Here is a 26482-nt window from a genome sequence, read left to right on the forward strand (position 1 = left end):
AAATCTCAACATGAGTGATTATGGAAGAAAGGTTTCTTTCCACTCCCATATTGGACGCAAAAATAGAAGATTCCCAAGATAAGCCTTCAATATGCTTTGGACAAGTGTCCATCTCCCTTGCAATTAGAAACTTTAGACTATAGCCAGAATATTTATTAAATATTAGGTCCTTATTACATAATTTATTCTTCAAAACATTTATTCCTAATCATTTACATAAAATAAAATTAAAAAAAATTTAGTGATGCAAGATTGCCCTTACACCATGGATGCTCCTGCATCAATTTATGTATTCCAACTGCACATGCTTCATTTCAATTTCAATGGAATTCAATTTGATCATAGTGAGTTTCATAATAATCATTCAGAAACACATTATATGGACGAACACAATTTAATTAAGGACATAATTAATGGGATAAATAAAAAACGAAAACATCAACTACATTACAGCCATGAGAACATTGAGAAGCATAGAAACTGAGATTATGTTAACATTTGCACCTGAACACAATAGATCAATGAGGCAGGAAGCATAAAGTAAAAGGATGAAACCATAGAACCTTAAATATTAATATTTGTGAATGAACAAAATAGGTCAAAGAGACAAGAAGCACAAAGTCAAGGAGGAAACCAAGAAGCACCCAAAGTATAAAAAATACAAGATATAAAATAGAATAAAATATCTTCATTCTTCTGTGAGTTCTATAGATCTTGAGGCATATTTACGAATGGTGTCGATGAGTTTCTTCTTATCTCTAGTAGGAAAAGCATCTACCAATATCCCATCTTTGTAAAAGTGGAAGAGCGGCACAACCTGTATAATCAAAAAACATTATGTAAGTAGCTAGCATAAACATTAGGAATGCATTCCTGAGCTAAAAATTAATACCTATTACTGTTGTGAAGATGATTGACCTCTTCAGCAAAATCAATCTCTATCAAAAAACCAGAGTATTGATGACTAAACTTTCAGAAAAAATAAGAGAGAAAGAAATCATATTGAATGTTTCCAAATTACCCAAGTAGATTAGTGAAACTCAAATCTAAAGTCACAAGAGCTAATCAAGGATGTAAAAGGAACCATAATAAGCAATAACTAAAACTAAAACTAGAATCAATGAAAACCAAATCAAAGTGTAAAAAGCCATTCATTCAAACATATCAGATGGGAAAAAGCCCTTGTCAAATAGAACCACAAACAAAAGCCAAGAGAAGATGGGTGATGAAGCATAAGGTCAAGTCCACATATGAGTCAGGAGATCCTCATGAAACAACACAAAAGGAATAATACAAAGTCTAACGATGTCTTACAGAGAATAGCCTAGGCCAAGACAACCTGATTGAAGAATCCTTAAGAGAAGCTGGGGGCTCCTAGTAGCTGTCCTCACACCTAGGACTGACAGTGCTCAAGGAATAAGAGAAAATTAGTATGCACATTAGCCCCTATAGTCTGGAAAATGAACATTGGTGGAATACTAACTCTCTATGCCTAATGTAAGAGGTTTATGGTGCATGGTGGCCAATTGCAAGAGGGTACATTATCTCAAGAATCTATATATGTCTGCATGTCTAAGATAAGGGCTTCTAGTAGTTGTCCTCACATCTAGGACTGACAGTGCTCAAGGCATAAGAGAAAATTACTATGCACATTAGCCCCTATAGTTTGGAAAATGAACATTGGTGGATTACTAACTCTCTATGCCTAATGTAAGAGCTTTATGGTGCATGGTGGCCAATTGCAAGAGGGTACATTATCTCAAAAATCTATATATGTGTGCATGTCTAAGATAACAAGCAAGCGCATGATGATGCCAATAGTTGAACGAGGCTGAAATAAGGAAATCATTGATTGGGTAGTGTTGACGTGTTTTCTAGGACAATGTCTAGCACAGAATAAAGTTCCCAATGGTCACTTCACTCTCTCTTGATCAAAGTTAAACCGTATGCTAAGATTGCAATAAGATCAAACGGCTAACTCCATGGTTCCTTCGTGCAACGGACGTGGCTCAGTCGACAAATGCTATATACTGGTAATCCAAGGGGCCTTACGTATTCTCAAAGAAGATTAGACAATTTTGCAATTTCAAGGAATTGACTCGCGAATGATTTAACTTTGAATGGCTCGTTTTTAGGATTTTTTGAGTTTAAAATGCAGAAAGTAAAGAGGAAGGGTTGAGAGATGTTATTCTAATCTAATCTAAACCTAAGAACAAGGAGACAGGGATTGCTTAGGTGAAACCCAAACCACACTCTACTTCGCTGTAAGAACCCTTACTAACTTTGCCCTTAAATCATTGATTTCTACCCTCGAGAATTTTGTCAAACACTTGTCTTGCAAAGTATGTACTTGCTGTTATGAGTTTTCTGTTTGTATTGTTTGGGTCTTGTACACTGCAATTAATGTTTTGAATGCCTCTAACCATGAAAGATTGACTAACAATGTCATCGAAATGATATGCCAATTGATTTTGATGCATATAAGTAACTAAAAATAACAACTACAGCTGCTTGACAAATCATCAAACACTTGGCATGCAAACTAGAAATTATGTGGCAGCAACATAATGAAGTTTTTATTAGTTATTCTCACACCAAATAGTTACAAAGGTATAACATGTAATTTCCAAAACTTATGACAGCAAAATTAGAGAACCTGATATGTAAAATGCTTGCTGCAAATGATGGTCTCCACTCTTCAATGGACTGCCAATTAAACACATTCCTGCTGTAGCTACGAATAATTTGCCAATTAAATGCCTGATTTCTTAGTACTGTAGCACGTCACTATTCACGCCACTGTAGCGTTTCACTATTCACGGATTACTGTAGCTCGAGTACTGTAGCGCGGTTACTGTAGCGTCTACTGTAGCGCGAGTACTGTAGCAGCAATTGTATCTTGAAATGATTGCTTCAATTCTGATTTTTAATGGCTGCCAAATGAAACTGTAGGTCTGCAATTGATATATATTCGAAAATCTACATACCCTAGATGTCTTCCCTTCTTTTTAAAGCCCAAATAGAACTCCAGAATGAAGCTCTCCTAAAATGCCAAATTCAGTGGATATTTCACCACCTCAAATGGTTGCAACACTGAAGAATTGTCGCTCTCCAATGGCTGACTGAATCAGAAACCCTTGGCTTCTTCTCCCAAGTTCATAACAAACAAATATCAATTCTCTGGATGGATGATATAAAATGAGCTCTTAAGTCCCTTTTTATTCTTTCTTATGAGAGCTCGAACACTTTCTTGGCCAATGTGGGATTAAAGACATATTCACACATTATAATATTAAAGTGACTTTATTATTATAAAGTTACTTTATAACTTTATAATAACATTAAAATATTTAAATAAATCACTTAAGTCACTTTTAATTAAATTAATTAAATATAAAGTCACCTTTTTTTTTTTTTTTTATTTAATGACTTAATAAGAAATTAATTTAATCAATTTCTCCTTATTTCTCCACTTAGCCTTCGGAGAATGTAAAGGCTAAGAACTCCACTGAGATGCTAAAAAGGTGGGGACATTACATTCGCCACTAGGAAACAACTACATAGAGGCAGTGCAATCTTCAAAGGCTATGAAATAGTTTTTCATATCACCAATGAAAGCCATCAATTTGAACAACATTCACCAAATGATCGAAGTTAAATTCACACAAAAAAAGGCTCAAACTAACCTTGCAAAGTTAGCAACAATCAGCTACTAACAAAAGGTATGAGCAGGGTTATGCACCCTAAACAATCTCATCAATCCAGTTCATCTAATCACTTGAAAGCAAATCTAATCTAATGAAGAGAGCAAGACCATGCAGATTGCTAAAATAGAACAAGAATACACCATCAAATCGAACAATGTATTAAGTTTGCTACTTCAACAATCTTGTCGCAACAATCTCAGAAAACAATCTCTCCTTCCTTTACAAATGAGGGGGGTCACCCCTTTATATAGGCTTCATGTCTTGGCTACATGCAAAACCCTAATTAGGGTTTCTCCCTAAAAAATTCCCCACACATAATGCAACAAGGTGGGAATCAACAATAAATGCCCATTATGCCCATATACAATTAATTCCATCCCATTACAATTAATTACATTCCTACCAAAAACGACATCCATTGTGCATTAAATGCACCACTTCTTTCAAATTCGCCCAATGTGCATTGGATGCACCATCACTTCCAAATCGATTACATGCAATATGATGCTCCACCACTGCATTAAGTACGACGATTGCCATGCAAAAGGAATCTGCCATAATGCCTTAAATGTGACGGCTACATGCAAAAAAGGTGCTCCATTAATTCAACATGCGCTGACCTGGCTACCACTTGGCGAGAAACCCCTGGAGAGAACATTTCATCAGGAAAGAATTTTCTTTGAAGTTTTGAATTTTCCTTGTCTTAGAGAAGATTTTAAATCAATTTTGTACATTTCCTATTTTTTAGGAGAATTTTCAAATTAGGGTTCCAGGTTCCATGAGAGAAAATTCTCTCACAAATCCAAATCTATCATCATTTTTGAAGATCGGATGATTTTTGATGCCCGAAAATGGATTTTTCAAAAAATTTCCCTCGGGGGGGGGAATTTCTTGTTCAGTTCATCCTTGGTTCCTTCCTTGCCTTAGAAATTTTATCTTCAATTCATCCTTGGGTGTGATTACTTCCTTGCTTGGAATTCCATCTTGAAGGAAGGAATTTCCAACACTTATTTCACCTTTCCTGGAATTCTGTCTTGAAGGAAAGAATTTCCAACACAGCCAAATTTTCACCTTTTCCAAGAATTTTGTCATGAAAGAAGGAATTTCCATCACTTAGCCAAATTTTCACCTTTTCCAAGAATTTTGTCGTGAAGGAAGGAATTTCCCTCACTTAGCCAAATTTTCACCTTTCCTATTTTTGAAGAATTTTTCCATTTTTATCTCTGGGATTCAAGTTAGAGAAAACTTCTCTCACTTGGCCAATTTTTATTCTTGTCTTGGAATTTCTTTATTCTTTGGTGAATTTCCATGCCTGGGAGGGGAATTTTGAATTCTTCCCTGAGGGTTTTTCTTTTTTTTAGTTAATCCTTTCCCTTCAATTTCTTCTTTGTCTTGGAAAATTTTCTTCCTTTTGACTTGGGCACCATTTCCATGATGTGGTGGAATTTAGGAATTTTTTGACTTTCCTTGACACCCCTTATTCAGCGTCCGACTCCCACCTTGGGCGCCATTTCACCTTGGGCAAGGAACTTTCATGTTTTTCACATTTTCCATGGCTCTTTGATTTTAATGCCCTTCTCCTAATTAGGGCGCCATTTTGCTCTGAGGGAGGAATTTTCCACTTTTCAACTTTTTCCACGCCTTAGTCATTTTAGCGCCAGACTCCTGACTAGGGCGTTGTTTCCACTTTGCCAAGGAATTTTCCCTTTTGAGAATTCTCCTTGCCTACCTCAATTTGGCGCTTTCCACCTAACCAAGGCATTGATTCCACTTGATGAAGGAATTTTGGAGATTTTTCACTTTTGCCTAACCTCCTTGTTTTGGCACCATAGCTCCTCCTTGGGCGCTATTTGACTAGGGTGAAGGAATTCATGGTGTGGAGGAAAATTTCTCCACCTAACCGAGGCATTGATTCCACTTGATGAAGGAATTTTGGAGATTTTTCACTTTTGCCTAACCTCCTTGTTTTGGCACCATAGCTCCTCCTTGGGCGCTATTTGACTAGGGTGAAGGAATTCATGGTGTGGACGAAAATTTCTCCACACCCTTGTTTTGGCACCCTCCATCCTCTTTGTGCATTGATTGAGCATGGTCAAGGAAAATGGGGGTGGAGGAAAATTCCTCCACCACCCCTCTTTAGCGCCCTTGCTCTTCTTTGAGCGCCAAACCCACTAAGCCAAGGAATATCATTTGCTCTTGATCATACTTGCTTACTTCCGCCTTGGCAGGGATTTGTGTCTGATTCTTCACCCATACTTAGTCAATTTTCGACCATTTTCCAAATTCAAGATGCCACATTTGGGGTTAAAGTGCTTTGTTGTCGAACTTAGAAGATTTCCAATGCCTTCCCCTTTTGGAATGGATACTCACACAGCCATTTTTTCATCCTTTTAGCCTGCTTTTTCAAACTTTCGGATTTAGAAATGATCATGAATGCTCAGTCTTCAGTGTCTGCCTGCACAAAACTTGCCACAAATAAACTTTCCAAAAATAGAAAGTTTTTCAACTTCTCAACGTCAAGGAAAAACAGGACATAGGAAGACACTAAAAATAGAAATTACTAAAAATAGTAAGTTTGATTTTTGGCAAAATTGGACCAATCCAGGAGGTAATGAAATCCCTAAAAATAGGAACTTTCTAAAAATAGAAAGTTGCTCAGAATTCACTCAAATTTCACGTGCAGGACCCTTAGATGGTCTCAATTCCAATGCAACACTCAATTTTTGTAAAACCCTAAAGGAAAGGCCTCAAATTCAAGTTTGAAGGTGAAAACCCTAAAAAAGACAAAACAAACTCCAGACTTGGATATGAGTCATCAAATGGATAAAATTTGACAAGATTTATTTTGAGGCTAGTGGCATAAAAGGATGAAGGAAATTCCATCATCCCAAACTATCTTCTTACTTTGAAATGGTGTTTTAAAAGAGAAGCAATTTTGGCTTTATTCTTTTGCTTTCCGTTTAGCTTTCCTTTCCAAATTTGCTCAAACGAGCTACAGACTTGATCAAACTGTCCCGCAAACACTTGCAAACTCAGAGAACTGACGAAACGGATGCAAAAAGACCTAAAAACCAAAAGCAAAAGACCAAGAGGGCCTAAAAAGCAGGGGGTCCCCATTTGCAATGGGGCGATGTGTGAAAACATCACAACAGGTAGTCATAAAGGATCCCTTGGAGAACCCAAAGTTTAAAAGACACCACTCTTTGAACATAAAGGACGAAACACCCTTGGTTTAGGTCACAGAAAAAGAAAGCTATAAACCACCTGTTGGTGTGTGTTTTATGACACACCAAACACAGAATAAAGATGCCCAAAAGACACTCTATCCTCTCTTGAATAAAATCACTGCGTATGCTAAGATTGCAAAAAAGATCATATGGCGATTCCAATGTTTTAACTGCGAACTAGCGACTTTAATGTTGGATATAGTTCATTTAGTAATGTATGCTGGTAATCCAAGGGGAACTTGGGAATTTCATTCACAATGAAAACTTTTTAGCTATATTTTGTTAGGATTTTTTATTTTGGACTTCTAAAAAGATAAAAAGGAAAAGGATTTAGAAATTCTATACTATTCCTAAGAATGTAAGAGATGGTAGTGATTAGGTGAATCTAAACCACGCTTTGGTTCACTAACTTAAACACTAGACAAAGTGGGTGCAATCTTCAAGGGTTGTGCTTATAATTTTCATACTATGAATAATACCATCAAAATGAAAAATATCTATTCAAAGTAGAAGTTAAACATCCACAGAATGCGCTCAAGCTAACTTTGCACAATGAACAAAAATCATTTGTTCATCAAAAGTATGAGCAAAGATTTCACCAACCAATACTATCAAATCTTGCATTCATTTAACAAATTATAAAGCAAATTCTATTTTATGTTGAAGAAAATATGAAACCATGCAACCACAAGATAACATAGAAATTCAAAGCAGTGCGAATGAACTTTATTATCTTAGTAATCCTAAGCAACAATTTCACCAATCTCTCTCATACAAATGAGAGTAGTGGGGTTTATAGAGTTTTGAAAATAGATGAAAGGCCCTAATCAAACAAAGATCGATGGTCGAGATTAAAATAAAAATATCCCAACTAGGGCTTGTAGTAGTTATCCAATAAGAGCAAATAAAGGAAAGACAAGTGACACAGAGAGCTTTCTTCTAGAAGAATGCATCCTTATACCCTTTCTGTGGCAACATATTCGATGAACATGGACACAAGAGGATTAACCTCTTCCATCATGACATGTGGCAACATGTTTATCTTGAATTCCATCACGTCCAAGTCATCAACATAGGTGGCAAAAGCATTCTCCCAATCCAATTCCTGTTTCTAAAAGGCATCCCTGATGGAAAAGAAGTTTGATGCCTTAGTCAAATTTTTCTTAAGGATTGGTCCTTTGACGCTGAAGAAAATCTCTTGAACTTTGATCTTCAGATTTTCCACGTGCATTTCAATTTCTCGAATTGTTTCCTTCGCAAGTACATCGGCAGCCACAAGGAAAATCTCATTCTGAATTTCTTGAATCAGCTCCTCAATTTTGACATTGTCAACCTTTACCTTTTCCAAAACTTCATTTCTCGCTATTAATGCCCAATACCATGTGCTGAAATCATATACATCCCCTGCTGCAATTACCTGTCCATCTATTAATTCCCGCTTGGGAATTCCTTTCAACACTTTTAGGCATTGGATTACTTTGTGCTAAATATCTTGAAGATCCTCCCACACTTCTACCATGTCCTGAATTCTAGAGAGTAGTGAAAAAGTTTGCCCATATGCTAACATCATTTTTTCCACGAATGTGACAGCTTCTTTACTATTGTTTGTCATCCTCTCCAGTTGTTACTTTCCCTTCTTCGAAGTCTCCAACTATTTCCTGTGGAAGAGTCAAGAGTGGAGGAGCTAGTGCATCTCCTTGATCAATGGGTTTGATCAAGTGTTGGATATATTTCTTCAATTGCTCGTTTTCTTTCTTGAACTCTTCTTTCTTTCTTATTTCTTTCTCCAATCTTGCCTTGATGGAAGTGATTGAATTATCAAATTCCTCAACTTCTTGCCCTTTGGTGGTCGGTCCCAAGTTGATAGTTGTTATTTCATACTCATCAAGAGTAATATCTGTTTTCGCCTTATCAAATTTTGGCACAGCTATTTGAACTGAACACCAGCCTATTCCGTCCCTTTGAATTGAGGAATACTTTTTGGCTGTTTTCTTTATTGCAGCCTTTTCCAACCTAGCCAGGAAATCTGTTGTATCATCTTCTTGTTGAACTTCCACAAGTGCTTTTAATTTCATTCTCTCATTTAACCAATCAGGAATTATGGGTTGCTCAATGCCTTCGTCTTCTTGATTGCTCTCATTACCTGGATTATCTTGAACTCCCCGAAGAGCGGAAATCATTTCCTCCTGGAATCCTCCATCTAAGATATCCATCTCACCATTTTCTAATACAATTATTTATGTATTTGAAGGAGATGGTTGTTCTTGAACTTCCTGTGGAATTGATTCCACATTTCTTTCTTCATGAATTGGGGAAGGGATTTTCATCTCGCCTAGTGGTTCATCCTCAAGAATTGATGTATTGTTCACATTTCTGGATGTTGCACTAATGGAGGAATGAGATTGTCCTAATTTTTGTTTCTCTTCAGCAGCTCCCTTATTTACAATTTTATTTCCTTTTGACTTCGCAAAACTTTCAGCCGTTTCTTTTCTTTTCCTCGAATTTGTACTTTCCAGTGGCTCAACACTTTGAGATGATTCTTCATGATTAAAAGAATATGACTCCATGGCGCCCATCAAATTGTAAGTAAGAGACATATTTCTTTGTTTCAACACTTGGACTTGTTGATCAACCCACCATTGTGTATATTTGACAACTGGCCTCATCAAGGTGGCCAAATCTGCTAGCTCGGGATCAAACCATCTCATTGTGGAGAGTGGTTTGTTCTCATCATATCTTGGTTGTGCATAGTCTCCATCATTTTCTAGCTGGTCCGACACATGGAAAAGTTCAATTGTCCTAATCAAATTCACCAGCAATCTTGACCACGACCTTTTCCTAATGTCAAATTAGTCTATTGCATTAGCCCAAAAGTCTTCAAGATCCATCAAGTGCTTGTATTTTTCTCCATTCACCAATCCAATATGATTAAGGGGATCGAAGTTTGCTCTAGATCGGTAGAAGATAAAAGAATACCATTGCATCTCCAGCCTTGCACCTTCACCTACTTGTGTTGTCGAACAAGATTCTAGCATTTTTCCAATGAAAAATGGAAAAGGAATTCCAGTCGTGTGCTTTGCTCTCTAGAAGCCTTCATATGTTTCTAACTGCCTCAAAACTCCAAGCAGTATCATTTTGTTGGTGGGATAAATTGGAAGTCTGTAAGGACATCCGATAAATCCCTGCACCCTCAAATATGTGAATCTTGGACACTGAATGAACCAGGATCCAAATATGCCTATCAAGTCTTTAGCCTCTTGAGTCAGTCTCTGGTGGGTTCCTCCCTGTAATATTCTAGAGATATACATTAAAAATGCATCATTTATTCGCTTGAAATGAGACTTTTCATGGAGTTGCCGTTGTGGGTAACAATCATATGCCTTGAATTCATTTTCACCATTTCCCATTATACCTCTACAACTTAATCCTATGTACCTGTAATTTATAGCCAGTAGATAAATAATGTAAGAACTCATGTAGAAAGATTTTGTTCTGTGCAAGTTTCTCAATTGTTCATCCATGGTATTGCTGATTATCTTTGCCCAATTGAACATCTTAACTCCTAAAGTAATTTCAGCAATAAAATAATACATCCAGGATTCAAATGGCGCACCCTGAGGGCTATGCCCATTACTCTATTAAGTAGTAAGACAATATCTCCATAATCTTCTTTGAAATCAGTGCAAAGAAGGTTCTTTGGCATCCTCTTATAGGTAGGCCCGGGCTTTTCCAGCCATAGTTTGTTGATATTTGTCGCACAAGGCCATAGTTTGTTGATATTTGTCGCACAAGGTTCAAGTTGTTCTTCATAAATCCTTGTGGTTTCTTCCTTGGTTCTGAATGTGGTTTTGTTGTAGTTTGGAATCTCAAATGCCTCTTGGATAGCAATTTCTCCAAGATATGCCAACACTATCCCATCAGGTGCAATAATCTGCCTTTTCTGGACATTGTAGTGCATAGCGATTCTACAATTAGCTCACTGCACTCTGCTGCTGGTGGAAATCCAATTGCCTGGACAATTCAATTCATCATTATCCTTCAAGCTACCGCTGTTGGTAAATATCCTTCATGTCCATACATTCTTCTTCTGAAGTCCTTGAAATCAACGTGGCCAAGGTTGGTGTCTCCAACCTTTCTCCATTTTGAAGTGATTTTAGACTCTAGCTAGGTTCCCTTGCTGGCAAACTTCATTTGAACTTTCCTTGAAAGTCCAACCTGAGTGGTCATTTATTGCCTGAAAAAGACTCTTGTGTTCCTGATGTAGTAGCCTTCCCTTTGTCATGTTTAACAAATGGATCCTTAAAGATAGTATGATTCGTGTTTGCTAAATTTTGGAATTAAATTAATATCACTTTCATTGTGTAAATTCTAAGATTTTAATCCTGATTTCGAACTCTTTTGTCTCAGAACTTCACCTTCACCCTGTCAAAAATTAAAAAATTCTGCAAAAAATCAGACTATGAATGGAGAGAATCTGCTCAACACTTAGTAAAATTTGTGAAAAATCAGTGCTTGAGACAGAAAAAAGATGAAGAAATCAGTCAACAACTCAAATTTTGAACTTAAAACTATACTTTTGACTGAATTTTGATGGGAAATCTGCCCTTTACTTCTGAAAGAAGATGAAAACTCTTGACTAATTCTTTCTTTTGCTCAGAAATTTCCTTGTTGCTCTTTGAAAATCTTCTTTCTTCTTGAAATTGGGAGAGAGAGAGCTCTTCAACTTTCGAACTTAGAAGGAATGAAAGTGAAATGACATGTTGAAATGAATATAAGGCTAAGAGGTTCGAACTCTTTTCGCATCTTTATGTTTTTTTTGTAAATTCATTGAACTTAACCTCTTTCTCATCATATCTTCCTTATTTTTCTCTCCTGGAAATGGCGATTCTATCCTTCTAGAAGATTCTCAAAAGAATGTTTCTATTTTTCTTCCTTGGTGAAACTTCATACTTAGCCAATTTCATCTTCATCTTGTCCATGTAGGTGAATGTGTTGGCAAGGAATCTTTCTTAGATTCTCTTTCACCCTAGGCAAACTTGACATGAGTTGAAGAATTCTCTAAGTGTTGGGCGAATTTCTCCATGATTTTTTATAATTGGTCAAACTTTCACCTAGGGAAGACTTCACCATGGGCTAGGACATTCTTCATTTAAGCTTGGCGGACTTCATGTGGTAACATGCCATTTCCAACCTCTTTTGGGTGGACTTTATGTGCTATTAAGTCATTTCTTGCTTTGTGTTGGCGGAGTCCATGTATTGATAAGATATTTTAATGCTTTTCCTAGGCGGACTTGGGCATGTATCAAGACATTGCTTCACAAGGCATGGGTAGAGTTTGGCATGGGTTAAGTCATTGCACTCTTGAGGCTTGGCAGACTTTCTACCTTGGTAAGACATCTTTCTATAATGTCCCCAAGTTATAAGCTATTAATTCCCAAGAGCAACATTTATACTACCTTCTAAATATATTAATTAAGCATAATTAATTATTTTTTACAATTTATGATGCCATTAACCAGCCTAAACCCAAACCTTTCTAACCTCATTCCCAGAAGAGGGCTTGGTTGCCTAGGGCGCTTGACACCGCCTCCTTAATGCAGCCCAGATTACCGGAAACTCAGTCCATTCACCCTTGGGGCCCGCAACCCAGATTACAGGATCATGAGTTTTTTCACCTTTGGGGCTCTCTACTGGAGTGGTTTTACTCTACCCTTCCCTAACAGCACCCATCTCCCTTGGGGAATAGAAGGTATAGAACTGATTGTGATTTAGGATAGTTTAAGAACATATTATTGATGTCTCCGATATTACATAATTATCAATCTGAATTGTCTACATAATTATCAATCTGAATTGTCTTATTTGTTTACCTTATTATTGACACTTCAATGTGAGCATTGTTCATATACCACAAATTTAATATATTTTATATCACGGGTAATATATATATATATGTGTGTGTAGAACAATTACCAGATAATGTTATAATTATAATTATTATATTATTATCTGTATTTATATCATTATTAAATTCTGAATAATAACATTACCGGGCTTCATATATTAGGCTCCCATATTAATCACATTCCTATTATTATTATCTTATGTCAAACCGAACCATATTATATTTGTATCATAAGTCATATCGGACTGTGCTATCAGCATTTTCTCATGTTATATCAGTAACGAAATTTCTCAGGTTCGTACCTATTGCAACTTCATATTCACTACCACCACCAATGTCTTCTTATCTTTTCTCCTCCTTATTCCATTCCTTATATTTCAGACATTATAATTTACAGCAGAATATTCTCAAGAAGAAACATTAATAGTATAACACTGTTGGCAGTGAAATACAATTTGCTGACATCCACCGAAATCAAACTTTCATTTTTCTTATCTTTCCCTCGATTTCTTTCTTATTTTCCTCTGTTTCCCTCCCCACTTCCCAATCCTCCCTCTCGATGCTTTATAGGAGTAAGGGAGGGAGTCACCACTATTCAAAGGGTGCTGACTTTTTTCCAAGGAGTTGCTGCCCTTTAGGATTACGTGGGGTCCCTTTGATATTATTAATTTATTTCATCAAATCATTTTAAGAATATCATCATTTAATAAATATTAATTAATATTTAATAAATATTAATTAATTTATAATAATATCAAACAAACATTAATAAATAAAATATTAATTAATTAATAGTAATTATTATATTTATTTCATTTGTACATAATGAATAAATTAAATATTAAATTAATAAATAAAGAATTAACAATATTTTAATATTTAGGTTATATTTCTTGATTAGAAAAAAATACGATGATCAAGGACAGGGCATGACACTTTCTTTCAATCTTGGCGAACTTGGGCATGTGTTAGGACATCTCCTTGGTGCCTTGGGTAGAACTCGTGTGGTTGAGACATTTTTCTCTTAGTAGAACTCATGTGTTACCAAGTCATTTTGGCTAAGTGTAGGGCAGACTTTATGCCTTGGCAAGTCATATCCTCATGAAACTTGGGCAGAGTTTGCATGGTGCCCTATCAATATCAACTTTTCTTGGGCGGACTTCACTTGTTGGCAAGCCATTTTGGCTATGTGCAAAGCGGAGTTTGTGTGTTGGCAAGCCATTTCTCACCTTGACCTTGGCGGACTTTCCTATGGCTCAAGTCATTTCCCTCTTAGACATAGTGGACTTCATGTGTTGTCATGCCATTGCGGCTAGATGTTGGGCAAAGTTCATGCCTTTGCAAGTCATTTTCATCCATTTCCTTGGGCGGAGTTTGGCATTGCACAAGAAAATGCTTTCTCCATTTAAAAATTCTCTTTGCCATGGACACTTAATGGATTTTCTTGCTCAACACTTCATGTTTGTTTGGAACTTTTGGATCAACGCTCTGTCTGGAGATTTTTCCTTTCTTTTCCACCTTGGAGATACAAACTTTTCATTTCGAAGACAAGAACCTTACTGCCATGACCCGAATGACCCAATCCTAGGTCAACTTTCAAAAAAGCTAAAAAAAAAGCAAGCGAAAAAGCTACTTCTCAAATTGGTCCCAAAGTGCCAAAAATGAAAAAGCAAAAATGCAAAATCCCACAAAAATAGGAAGTTGTCCAAATTGACCCTAAGCAATTCCGTTTTTTGTCCTTTGGCTTACCTTAGCACTTCTGAGATGTCAAAATGCTCATTTGATCATAACTAGTCCATTTGACCTAAGGATTCTTGGAAAACTCTTTGAAAAACCCCTAACTCTAGACTTGCGAGGATTGGCAAAAAAAACCCTAAAAAGCAAAAAATTGGGGGTCCCCATTTGCAATGGGGCGATGTGTGAAAAAGGTCACAACACCACCCTCAGTCTTTCTCGAAACAATTGTATCTCCCCAAGATCTCATAGTAGATAGGACATCCAAAAAATAAGTGATCATGTGTCTACACCTCCTAAGAGAGTAAAGACAACAGAGCCAATTAGCTTGCAGCAAGTAGAATATGGCGATCTGTCTCAATTTGTAACCGGTGGGAATATAACCTCAAATGACCAATGGGTCTCCGAAAATGATGTTGAATATAGTCAGGATGTAGGAAGGTATCATTGCAACCATAGGAAATGCTCATCATTAGAGCAGAGAGGCTACATAGAGATATTTAAGTGACCTAGATATAATTTCAATATATGTCATCACAGCAATTTGAACCCCTCACTTTGTGGGAAGAAGGTGAAAGAGGGAACCTCATTGGTATCTGAAGGAACGAAATCGGTCTATGGAGATGATGATAGATTGAAGAAACAAATTGATATTGAAGTATCACCATTTTACTTGTCTATGGAAAAAAAAAAATGGTAACCCACTCTGAAGAATATATAAGTATGTCTTCCATTATGAAGCTGTAATGTCCCCATTTTGAAATAGGATTTAATAATAAATAATGATAATAAATTAAAACATAAGATAATAAAAATATAATATGATATAATTAACATGTAATTAAGTTGATGAATGGTCAAAAGGCATGGAATGAAAAGTTTTGGCTCTCTCAAAAATGAGATATAAGAGGGAGAAGAGATCATTTGAAATGGGATAAGGAGGAGGGAAGAAATAAAGGAAGCATGTGAATCAAGGAAGGATTAATGGAAGAAGAAAGGAATGGGAAGTAGATAAGGAAGTGACTCTTCCAAAGGGAAAGAATTATGAAGGATTGTACTATTTGAAAGGGTGGAAATTGTGATACGTTGTGTCTCTTGCCAAATGGCAGGCATGATGAAGAGATGTGACCTCTACCTCATATGGGAAGATATAAAGGGAAGAAGGTTCAATTGAGGAAGAGAGGGAAGGGAGACCAATTTGAAGAATAATATATTATTCTCAAAGGCAGCAATGAAAAGTGGTGACTCAATTGTTATTAAAGGTGGTGCCTCAATTCCTATGAAAGGTGGTGACTCTTCCCCCGATAAAGTAAAAAGGAGAGATCATTCCAAGTATTCAAGGATCACTCACTCACTCATCAATCATCTAATCAACAATCACTTAGTCATCACTCACCAATACCTCAAATCATCCAATCAATGGAATTCATTGAATCAATCAATCATACAAATGCCATTGAATCAGACAGATTAGATTGAATATTAATAATTAAATGTACAGCAGTCCGATTCAATACTATAGTTTGGTATGAGATTTTTGTACATGACATAGTAAATACGGTATACAATATATGTATATATGTATGTGTGTGTGTGTGTGTATATATATGTATGTATGTATGTATGTATGTATGTATGTATGTGTATATGTATATGTATATGGAGATACTCTTTTCATTGAAGTCATGGTGAAATGTGTTATTTCAATAAGTCACATGGTTTCTACTTCTCGTATGCTTTAATGTTGATTAGATTGAATGGAGGAATTTGTTAAATGCATTTTTGTGCAATCCATTATATGATTGTAAGTGTGTCTTGCGTGGTCAACTGGAATTATATGAGCTTAACTTCAATTGTTATACATCCATTGTTTATGCATTAACTTGAATGGTAATCAATGTTTGATGATAATAATTTGAACATCTTTGAATTGCACCTTAGAAGATTGCACTGAGCTTGTGTCAAATTGTTCAATTTGATGGTGAGACCTTGCCCAGTAGGATTCCATCGAATCATTCACCCTTCTTTTTTTGCATTCCAAGTCTTAGGATAGAATTCCTCAACCCTTTCTCTTTTGCCCTGTTTTTAATTCTCCACACAAGTAGATAGAATTTAAGTTCCAGCAATTCAAGCATTCAATTATTCGACATAAGGCCCCTTGAAGAAACAGTAATCACAACGGCCCAACTGTGCTTATCCACACGCCGTGACACGACATTGAAGAACCTTGGAGTTATCTCAAGTGATCCTTATGCAAATCTTCAACATTTGAGAGACATTGATCAAGAGAGGATAAGATACTTTTGGGTATTTTATTTTGTGTTTGCATGTGCCTAAAAAACACATCAACAGAATTGGCGCTAGAAGGAGGGCCTGAACGCGATAAATTCCTAAACAGCTGAACTCCAGATCATATCAATTCATATTTGCGAGGAGTAATCTTAAAGCCTTTTTTTCACTCTCCTCCACGCTCAACAGAATTAGCAGGGCATGATAATGAATATATGCTTGAACAATCAGAGAAGGTGATTGTTGGATCTCAATTGGACTTGCAAGGAAAGGAAGCATTTCCCGCAATCAGAACTAGTTGAGCAATCAAGTCAGATTTGAGATTTTCAAGATCTCTTTATTCTAAAAATCCAGAAAAAAGTGAAAATTCAAAAAATTCAAATCAAAAAATCAGAAAATTCAAGAAAGATTTCTCAATGGAGTGGCAGCAACATCATCAAGATGAGCAACAAGTTGATATTCCTCAACTTTGGTGGAGATTCAATGCACAACTTTACCCACAGAGATTGTCTGAGTTTGCATCACCAAGGAAGTGTAGAATCCATGAGACTAATGAACATGATGAAATGCATTGCTTGACATACCTGTCAGCAGTACAAGGATAAATCTTCTTTTGGGATGTCCCCAAGCCAGAACCAGAAGAAGGCAATTTCAGTATTCCAAAAAGCAATGATCCTCTTTCAAGCTTCTTAGGGATGATTGAAAATCAACTTGTCCTAAATGGTGAAATGCATTTAGAAGGCATATTGTTACCATTGTGGTGTAGGATTCATAATGCACTCCACTCTGAATTTACTTGCTCATTGTGTGAAATGGCTATCAACCAAGTCAGCTATCAATTTGGATTGCCAGCCTTATCCGAGGAAGAGCGTATTGCGAATAAATCTTGGAGTGTACACCTTGCAGCTGAATTTAGAAGAACATATGAACAAGGCGTTGCTACATCATCTGACAGTGAAGGAAGCCAATTGCAGGTTGATGATATAAGTTCACCGGATGATCAATGCATGGCAGTGGATATCTCTCCACACCTTGCACCTAAAGAAGAATATACTGGAATACAAATCAAGGAAGAGAATGATTCAACAACCTTTCAAGAAGGAGAGTCCCTTGATGAATTTTCATTCCTCCTACAAAAGGAGATCCTTGAGAATGAATTGCAAAAGATTTCAGGCGTTCTTGGAGAGGAAGACAATCATATTGAGATGTTGAACAATGAATTGCAAGTTATCACAAGTGAGCCCAAGTATGAAGAACAATTTGAGGGGGTGCTCAAGGACATCATCACCATCGTGCTATTTGAAGGGGCGCTAAAAGATCTCATGGAAGAAGTACAAATGGAATCGCTGTCAAAAAATTTCAAGACAAACAAGTTATTGTGAGCGATGTGATTCATCATCAACTCCGGCCTCCCGAGACAATGCTTGAGGATGAAATACCCCCAAATATTGTATTTGATCGACTAGAGGAAATGTTTGAGGCTCAACCTATCAAGGAGTCCCAATTTTTGAAGATATGTTTACAAAGTTTCATAAGAATGCATGGTTTATGCAAGATAGCGAACCTATTGTCACCATGGAAGTGAAGAATGAAGAGCAATTCGAGGTTATGCTAGCTCCAATCCAAAGGATTCAAGAAGAACTTACAATTGAAAACCAACATGTTGTGGATGCTTGTGGAATGATCCACCACCAATGGCGACCTCCTGAAGCGGTTGATGATCTCTCTTCTTATGATGTGAAGGTGGAGAGCACTCAAGAACTTATATGGGAGCCCGAAACATGCCAAGTTGTCTCTTTCCTTAATCCTAGTTGTGAAAGTTATTATGATTTTGATTATGGGGATTTTGGGAAAACAACTTGCATTCGGATAGATCATGTACCTAATGAATTGCCTCAATTGATTATCTTGCGTGAGGTGTTGATTGAATATGAGAAGTGCCTTGTGAGAGCTTGCTTTGCCGTATTTAAGGATGAATTTGCTTGACTATGAACTATCACTTTTGCCATGCTCATGTTGCATACCTTGAGAAATCATGTAAAGTCATTTACATATGTCAATTATTTGAGTCGTGTCAAGTCTAGGAGTCTTGTATATAGCATAGTGTAGGTTTCTTTTCGCATTTTTTAGCTTAAAGGTTTTGTGGAGCCTTCTTGTTAATCTGCCTTGAGTCATTTGACTCATGATCTTCGGTGACTCAAGTAGTTTAGTTTGGTTTGTTGTGTGCTTGTTTTAGTGTAGTTTCCTTTTGTGTGCTTTAGTTTAGTTTGCTTTTAAGTCAGTCAGTTTGCTTAGTTAGGTGTCCTAAGTGGGAGCCTTCAATTGTGAGAAAGGTGTTTGTGTTGTTTGCTCACGCACTGGCATATTTTGGATCTTATGTTCGGTCCATTTCTTAGATATCTATTTATGAAGTGCTTTTGAATCCAAGGTTATTCCTCTCTAGCTTTATCATTTGGTTAGGACTTGTACTTGACTTGGAAGCGAATCACTTTCTGTGTCTTGATACAAACATCATTTCATTACTATATCTTTACACATTAATAAACTCTGAGTCATTATGGCTTTCCAGGTGAAGCAGTTATTAGTGAAAAATCCAAAGTCTTGCTTCAGCACCACTATAATCGTCAAACCCAAGTGAGGTTCATTGCTTACAAGCCAAAGGAATTGACGAAATATGAAAAGAAAAGAAAGCAATATCAAAAGAAAAAAAAATGAGAAGAAAAAGAGAAAAAAAAATAAAGAAAAAATGGATGAAAATGAAATATCAAAATTGGCTATGGCAAAATGCGAGTAAGTCCATCGGGGCTATGGACACCCAGCTGGCAATGGAGCAATATTTGTGAGATTACAGCAATAACCTCGTCGGGGCTATAGACGTTTGACTGGCAACGAGGCTCTATCCAGGATGCTTATGGAGTTTTGACAAACTACGTAGCTAATCACAATGGAACTTGGAAGTTATGATCGTCTTGTTGAGAAGGAATGAACGCAATTGCACACACATGGGTAATCAAAGACAAAGTGCCTTGATCCGGTTTGGGATTCTTCTTCCACCTTGAGTATGTTTCTTAGTCTCTTGATAAGTTGGGTTGAATTTTCCGGAGATTCTAAGTGTGTATTAGGTATTTATCTTTGAAATGTTGAGGAACATTTATTCGAGGTGGTGCTAGATGTTGCGACCTATTCACACATCACCTCATTGTGAATGGGGATCCCCACTTTTTCACTTTCTAGGGTAGTTGCCTTAGCTTAGCCGTTGGTAGTTGTCGAGTCTTTGCTATTAGACCTTTATTTGTAGTTGCTCAGCGATTGATCAAGTCTCTCTCTTTAGGGCGAAGTGAGGTTCAACACTTCCTTTGCCCTCCTAAGCCTTCGACTTGCTTCTCCCAGCACTGTCAGTGAGTGCCCAAACCCGATCACTCCCATTTCCATTCCTCACCATTGCCATCACCATTTTCACCCCTCCATTCTTTCCATCTCTCTCCCTTCATTCCATAGCCCTCCCTTACATCTCCCTTTCCAATTCCATTTATTTACATTCACCCTCACCTTCCCTTCCACCCTTCCATCCCTTATCCCTCCATGCTTCTTCATCTTTCACCCTAACCCTTCCACTTCCATACCATTCACTTCTTTCCTTCCAGCCTCTACATAACCTACCTTATATTTCCTAACTTCCATCCCACATTCTAACTTACCCCTACCACTACCTTACCCTTTACCCCCACTACCACTTGCATCTCCCTTACCTTCCATCCCCTCTACCTTCCTCTACCTTCACCTACTTAACCCTCTACCCATCCTAGCATAGCCATCCACTACCCTTTACCTACCACCCTACCTAACCCTCATCCCACCTTCCTACACCCCCTTTACCCTTCCACTACCCCTTATACCTCCCGTTCCACTTTACTCCCCACCATATCCTAACCATTCACTACCCCTTATACCTCCCACATCCTAAATCTACCTTCTCCCACGTATGTCCTACCCTTCCTACATCCCCCACATCCATATCCCTTATGTCTCCCTTTCCCCAACATCCTCTTCTTCCCTTCCTCGCGTGGCACTTTCCCTACCACTCTTCACTTCCACATCCCACTTCACCTCACATTTCTTCATCCATCCTTGCTACACATTTTAGGCCCCACACACTCCAAAATGAAGAATTAAATAGGTTTTTCTTAAGGACTCTTTGCTGGGACCCACTAACTTCTGGCTTCCACATCCCACTTCACCTCACATTTCTTCATCCATCCTTGCTACACAGTTTAGGCCCCACACACTCTAAAATGAAGAATTAAATAGGTTTTTCTTAAAGACTCTTTGCTGGGACCCACTAGCTTCTGGCTTGGGAATTTATAATGTTTTTTTAAGGTATTGCAATTGCCTTTGACTTTGCATGGGCCCCACCAAAATTTTGGAATGAAAGAAAAAAACATTAAGGCATTTTAAACAAAAGGGAGGGCATCCACCTCACTCTACCCCACGTCCCTTCCATCTTATCCCCTCCATGGCACCTCTTTACCACATCCACCACCTTTCTTGCCGCAATGTTCCCCTTACCATTACACCTTTCCCTTCCCTTTTACACCCGTGGCATCTTCGGGACCCTCCAAAACTCTAGGATGGAGGATATAAAGCAGTTCACTTCAATTTAGTTCAAACTTCCAAGTTCGTACCTGCTCAAAAGGATTCACAGTGGAAGAAGATTTCAATTACTGATTGGCTTCAAAGGAGAGAAGATTTTCAAGCATAAATAAGGTGAATTATAAAGGATAAGCTGTGTAAGAGAGGACTCAAGTAGACTGGTTCCTGATCAAAGAGTTCTATCAAATCTCTGGGAAGTGATCAGACCTCATTCACCCTTCATTTAAATGCAATTTCCAGTGGATTAATTTCTTTGAGTTTAGACCATAATCAGACCTAAGGATATGATTAATATGTATGAGGTTTGAATTCAAATTATGTCTCTTTGCAGGTAAATTGCAAACAAGGTGAAGATGGTACAAATGGAAAGCAAAATCCCTATCAGTCTTGGTGAAGAAGGGCAATCAACATTTGATCAGATAGAAGAGATTAATGCTCAGAATCAGACCTGGAAGATGTAAGATCAGACCTAAAGGAGATTAAAACCAGACTTAGGAAGTGAAAATTAAGTGAGGATTTCAGATCTGAGAAAACAAGTAATTAGGCCTAAGATGTTGAAGATCAAACCCAAATCAGAACATGGGGCAAAGAATGATTTTACAGTTGCAGAAGTAAATAGAAACAACAGGATGCACATTTCAGATTACATCAATGAGCCTAAAAGGACCGATTTAGTTACTTGCAATCAAAACAACCAAAGTTTGATCAAAATCTGAAGGATTCATACAAAAGAAGCTATTGAAACCGATCTGGCCTAGGATACTGTTGATGTGTCTTTTGTACACGACCAAACACAGAATAAAATACCTAAAGGTACCTTATCCTCTCTTGAATAAAGCTTCCCCGAATGCTGAAGATCTCGCAGAAGGATCAATCGGAGTAGCTCCAAGGTTCTGATTGTAGGTTCTCTACGTGTGGATAAGCTCTTGCGGTATGATGTGATTTTGCTGGAATCACAAGGGGACTTACATTCGATGACCTGAGCGTCTGATTTGCTTTGGATATCACTGGAACGTGGGTCTTTACTAATCCTTGATTTTTAAAAAAGGGAAAAGGATAAGGGTTGGAGAAGGATCTAATTCTAACACTAAGAATGTAGGAGCAATGGATGACCTTTGATGAAACTTTAGCTAAGTCTTGCTTTGACATGCTAGGATCATCTCCACAAGGTTAGTGCGATCTTCTAAGGAAAGCTTTGATGTTTAGATCACCGCTACAAGCAAAGACACCGTCAGGTTGATGCATATCAATGAAGAAGCGATAATTGAAGTTAAGCTTAAGCTGAATGATTCCAGTTGACTACGCAAGGCAAGTTTGCAATCAACAAACCGCTAGTAGCATGGATATAGAAATCTCACCATTGATCATACAAATTTCTTCCATTCATCTAATAACATGAAATTAAATTTGTTAAGTATAGAGACCATGCAAATTGTAGAATCGACACATAGAATTCACCATTCCTTCAATGAAGTTTACATGTCTTTTGCAACAATCTCTTGGCAACAATCTTTGCCTTCTCTTTCTACTCTACTCTAAACTACTATCTACTATTGAGCTACTAATTATTGACTATCTCTCTTTTGCTAACTCCTAACTATTCTCTAACTATTCTTTGACTATTCTCCTTTACAAATGAAGAGCCAGGGCTTTATATATAGAGAGCCCTTTACAAATTGATAGCTCTAATTGACTTAGAATCAATGGCTAGGATTAAAGGATAGAAACCCTAATTAGGGTTTGTTATAACAAACTTCCTTAGCCAATGAGAAAATTACATTCCAGGAGTGAGGACCAATAGGAAGCAGGGGTAGGTATACCGAAGTTTGTGCCGTCCCCGATGAGTCAGGTACATTGAATCTGGACATGCTGAGGTGGACCAATCCAACTGGAGGAAAAATAACTGGGATGCCACCTTGTCTGACGTTTGTGCCTGGGTTGATCTCTTTTTTGTCTCAATTTGATGATTGGATGAATGATGTACCTCCTTGACTCCCATGTGCTTGATGAGGCTTCCTTACTGTCAAGTCTTCCTTCTCCGGTAGCATACCTTGCCTTGAAGTGTTGGCGAAGCCTTTCTTTGTCATCTTGTGGTTCCTTAGTGTGGTGAAGTGAAGGTTTTGGGGGTAGCTGGCAACTCCTTGAACACATGTAGTCCTCCAATGCTGCAAAAAACACCTTGAGTCCACCTTTATGCCTTCGGAATGTCCTTGATGATGATGGACTAGAACAGGTTGTCCTTGTCCTAATCTTCTTCCATCTGCAAAACAAACCAAAAGGTGATTAAGGACACAATAAATTCATTCAACATAGCATTTTCTACCTTAAAACATCAACAAGAAGACATCAAAAAGAAGTTTGCTCAAGATCCTTCCCAGAGACGGGCCCTATAAAAATTTCGCTTTGGACCCTTTGGAAGGGTCAGGAGCAAAATTTGCATTTTAGCTCAAATTTCATCATCTCCTTGCCTTGAACTTCTCTTGACCTTTGAATCGCTTTCTCCTGAAGACATCATTGATTTGACCCCCAAAAAGACCAAAAAGAGGATTTCGCTCTGGACCTAGGCCAAGGACAAGACCTATAGGGAATTTTGCTCTGGACCCTTTGGAAGGGTTAGGAGTGAAATTTGCATTCTAGGACAAAATCTATCATTTCTCTACTCCAAAATGCCTTCCAAAGCAAGCATACACTAGTCTTCTCTCCACCAAGGCTTAGGAATTCATACCTTGACCTTCATCATGGGCAAACTAGGTGATTTTGGGAATTTCACTATGGACCCTTTGGAAGGGTCAAGAGCAAAATTCATTCTTTAGCTCAAAATCCTTACTTTTTGAACTCATAACCCATTCAATACATGCCTATGGCAATCTTTATGTCCAATTCACCTTCATCAACGCTTGTCTTAACACAAATTTGGAAGAAAAAGGATATTTTGAGAATTTCGCTCTGGACCCTTTGGAAGGGTCAGGAGTGAAATTCAAGTTTTAGACTTGATCCTTCATTTCCTTCACTTCAATTCATCTTACAAGGCAAAAATACATCACTCCACCTTCAACCACGCCATAGGAATCAATGTTTTGGCTTCACACAAGGAGAAAATAGGTGGTTTGAGGAATTTCGCTCTGGACCCTTTGGAAGGGTCAGGAGCGAAATTCATTCTTTGCTTGTTTTCTCTTACTTAGCCCCATTCTTCTCACTTCGTTCTACCTTGACTCTCCCTTTGGAACCTTCTCCCATGTATGCAACACTTTGTTTGACCTGAAAATGGCTTGCTAGGAGAAATTCGCTAAAAATCATGGCCAGGGACAAGACCTATTTAGGATTTTCCCCTGGACCCTTTGGAAGGATTAGGAGCGAAATCCTTGTCCTAGCTCAAAATCTTCATTTTTGGTGGCCATAATCCATTCAAGGGAATGCCTAGGGGTATCTTCCAACTTATTTCACCTTGATCAAGGTTTGTCTTGACACAAAAGTTGGAAGAAAGAATAGGTTTTGGGATTTTCGCTCTGGACCCTTTGGAAGGGTCAGGAGCGAAATCCATGTTCTTGACCTCATTTCTTCATTTTTCCACTTTAATTCACCTCAAAAGGGCAAGGACATATTACTCCATTCCTATCTAGGCCATAAAAACCAAGAATTTGACTTTCTTTGAAGGGGAAATAGGTGTTCTTAAGAATTTCGCTCTAGACCCTTTGGAAGGGTCAGGGGCGAAATTCTGCTTCTAGGCCAAAATCCTTCACATTTGGTGATCACTAGCAGCTCAAAGCCATGCTTAAGGACATCTCCAATCCTAATTCACCTTGAACCACTCTTGGCTTGGCACAAAATTGAGAGAAAAGGGAGGGTTTGGGGAATTTCGCTCTAGACCCTTTAGAAGGGTCAGGAGCGAAATCCACATTTTAGGCTTCACTCCTCATCTCTTCAACTCCAATCTTCCTTGCAAGGCGAAAATACACCACTCCACTTGCATCCATGCCATAAGAATCAAGGTATTGACCTCATCTAAGAAGAAAATAGGATTTTTCAAGAATTTTGCGCTGGACCCTTTGGAAGGGTCAGGAGCGAAATTCATGATTTAGGACAAAATCCTTCACTCCTCCACTTCTAATCACTTCCTAAGGCAAAAACATGTCAATCCACTTCCAAAAAGTCCAAGGAACAAGGCTTTTGGTCAAAACAAGGAAGAAAATAGTGCTTATGGAGAATTTCGCTCTGGACCCTTCGAAAGGGTCAATAGCAAAATTCTTGTTCTAGGTTGATTTCACACTTCTTCCCTTCAATCCACCTTCAAACTTGATCAAACTCACCTTTCCTCACCACAATCAAGTCTATTTGCCATCCACTGAGCTCAAAATCCTCACTTTTCAATGTCTTAGGCAAAATAGGGGGTCAAATTGAGGATTTCGCTCGGGACCCTTTGGAAGGGTCAGGAGCGAAATTCTCCTTCTAGGTTGATTTGTACCACTTCATCGCCTCAAACCTCCTCTCAAAGGCAAATATGCATCAAAGTCTTCCCAATACGCCTTAGAAGCTAAGGATTTGGTCTAAGCAAGGAAGCAAATGAGGCTTATGAAGAATTTCGCTCTAGACCCTTTGGAAGGGTCAAGAGCGAAATTCAAGATTTTGGACAAAATCCTCACTTTTCAATGCTTTCAATCACTTCCTAAGGCAAGAACATATCAATCTACCCCTACCATGTCCAAGGAACAAGGCTTTTAGTGCAAACAAGGAAGAAAAAAGGTGTCTTCTAAGAATTTTGCTCTGGACCCTTTGGAAGGGTCAGGAGCGAAATTCACTTTTAGGCTCAAATCTTGACTTCATCTCTCACATTTCTTCATCCAAACAAGTGAATTGCCTTCAATGATTCCTGGGAATGAGCTAGTTCCTAGTTTAGGTCAAGGTGAAATGTCCTATAGAGGAATTCACTCTAGACCCTTTGGAAAGGTCAAGAGCTAAATTTGACATTTTAG

At 37.8% G+C, this 26482-nt stretch overlaps 1 protein-coding gene across 2 annotated transcripts in view; it reads right to left on the reverse strand.

The window, feature by feature from the left end:
* Window positions 1–536: 536 nt before the first annotated feature.
* LOC131032306 (thioredoxin-like 4, chloroplastic) overlaps window positions 537–26482 on the reverse strand; it is a 111535-nt gene continuing 85589 nt past the window's right edge. For both annotated transcript variants that reach the window (XM_059209959.1, XM_059209958.1), the window contains exon 4: window positions 537–817. In XM_059209959.1, coding sequence (XP_059065942.1) covers window positions 689–817 — 129 coding nt within the window. In that variant the 3' untranslated portion in view covers window positions 537–688. The remainder of the gene's footprint in view (window positions 818–26482) is intronic.

This window comes from Cryptomeria japonica, chromosome 8 (genome assembly GCF_030272615.1).
Source record: "Cryptomeria japonica chromosome 8, Sugi_1.0, whole genome shotgun sequence".
Taxonomy (NCBI): Eukaryota; Viridiplantae; Streptophyta; class Pinopsida; order Cupressales; family Cupressaceae; genus Cryptomeria; species Cryptomeria japonica.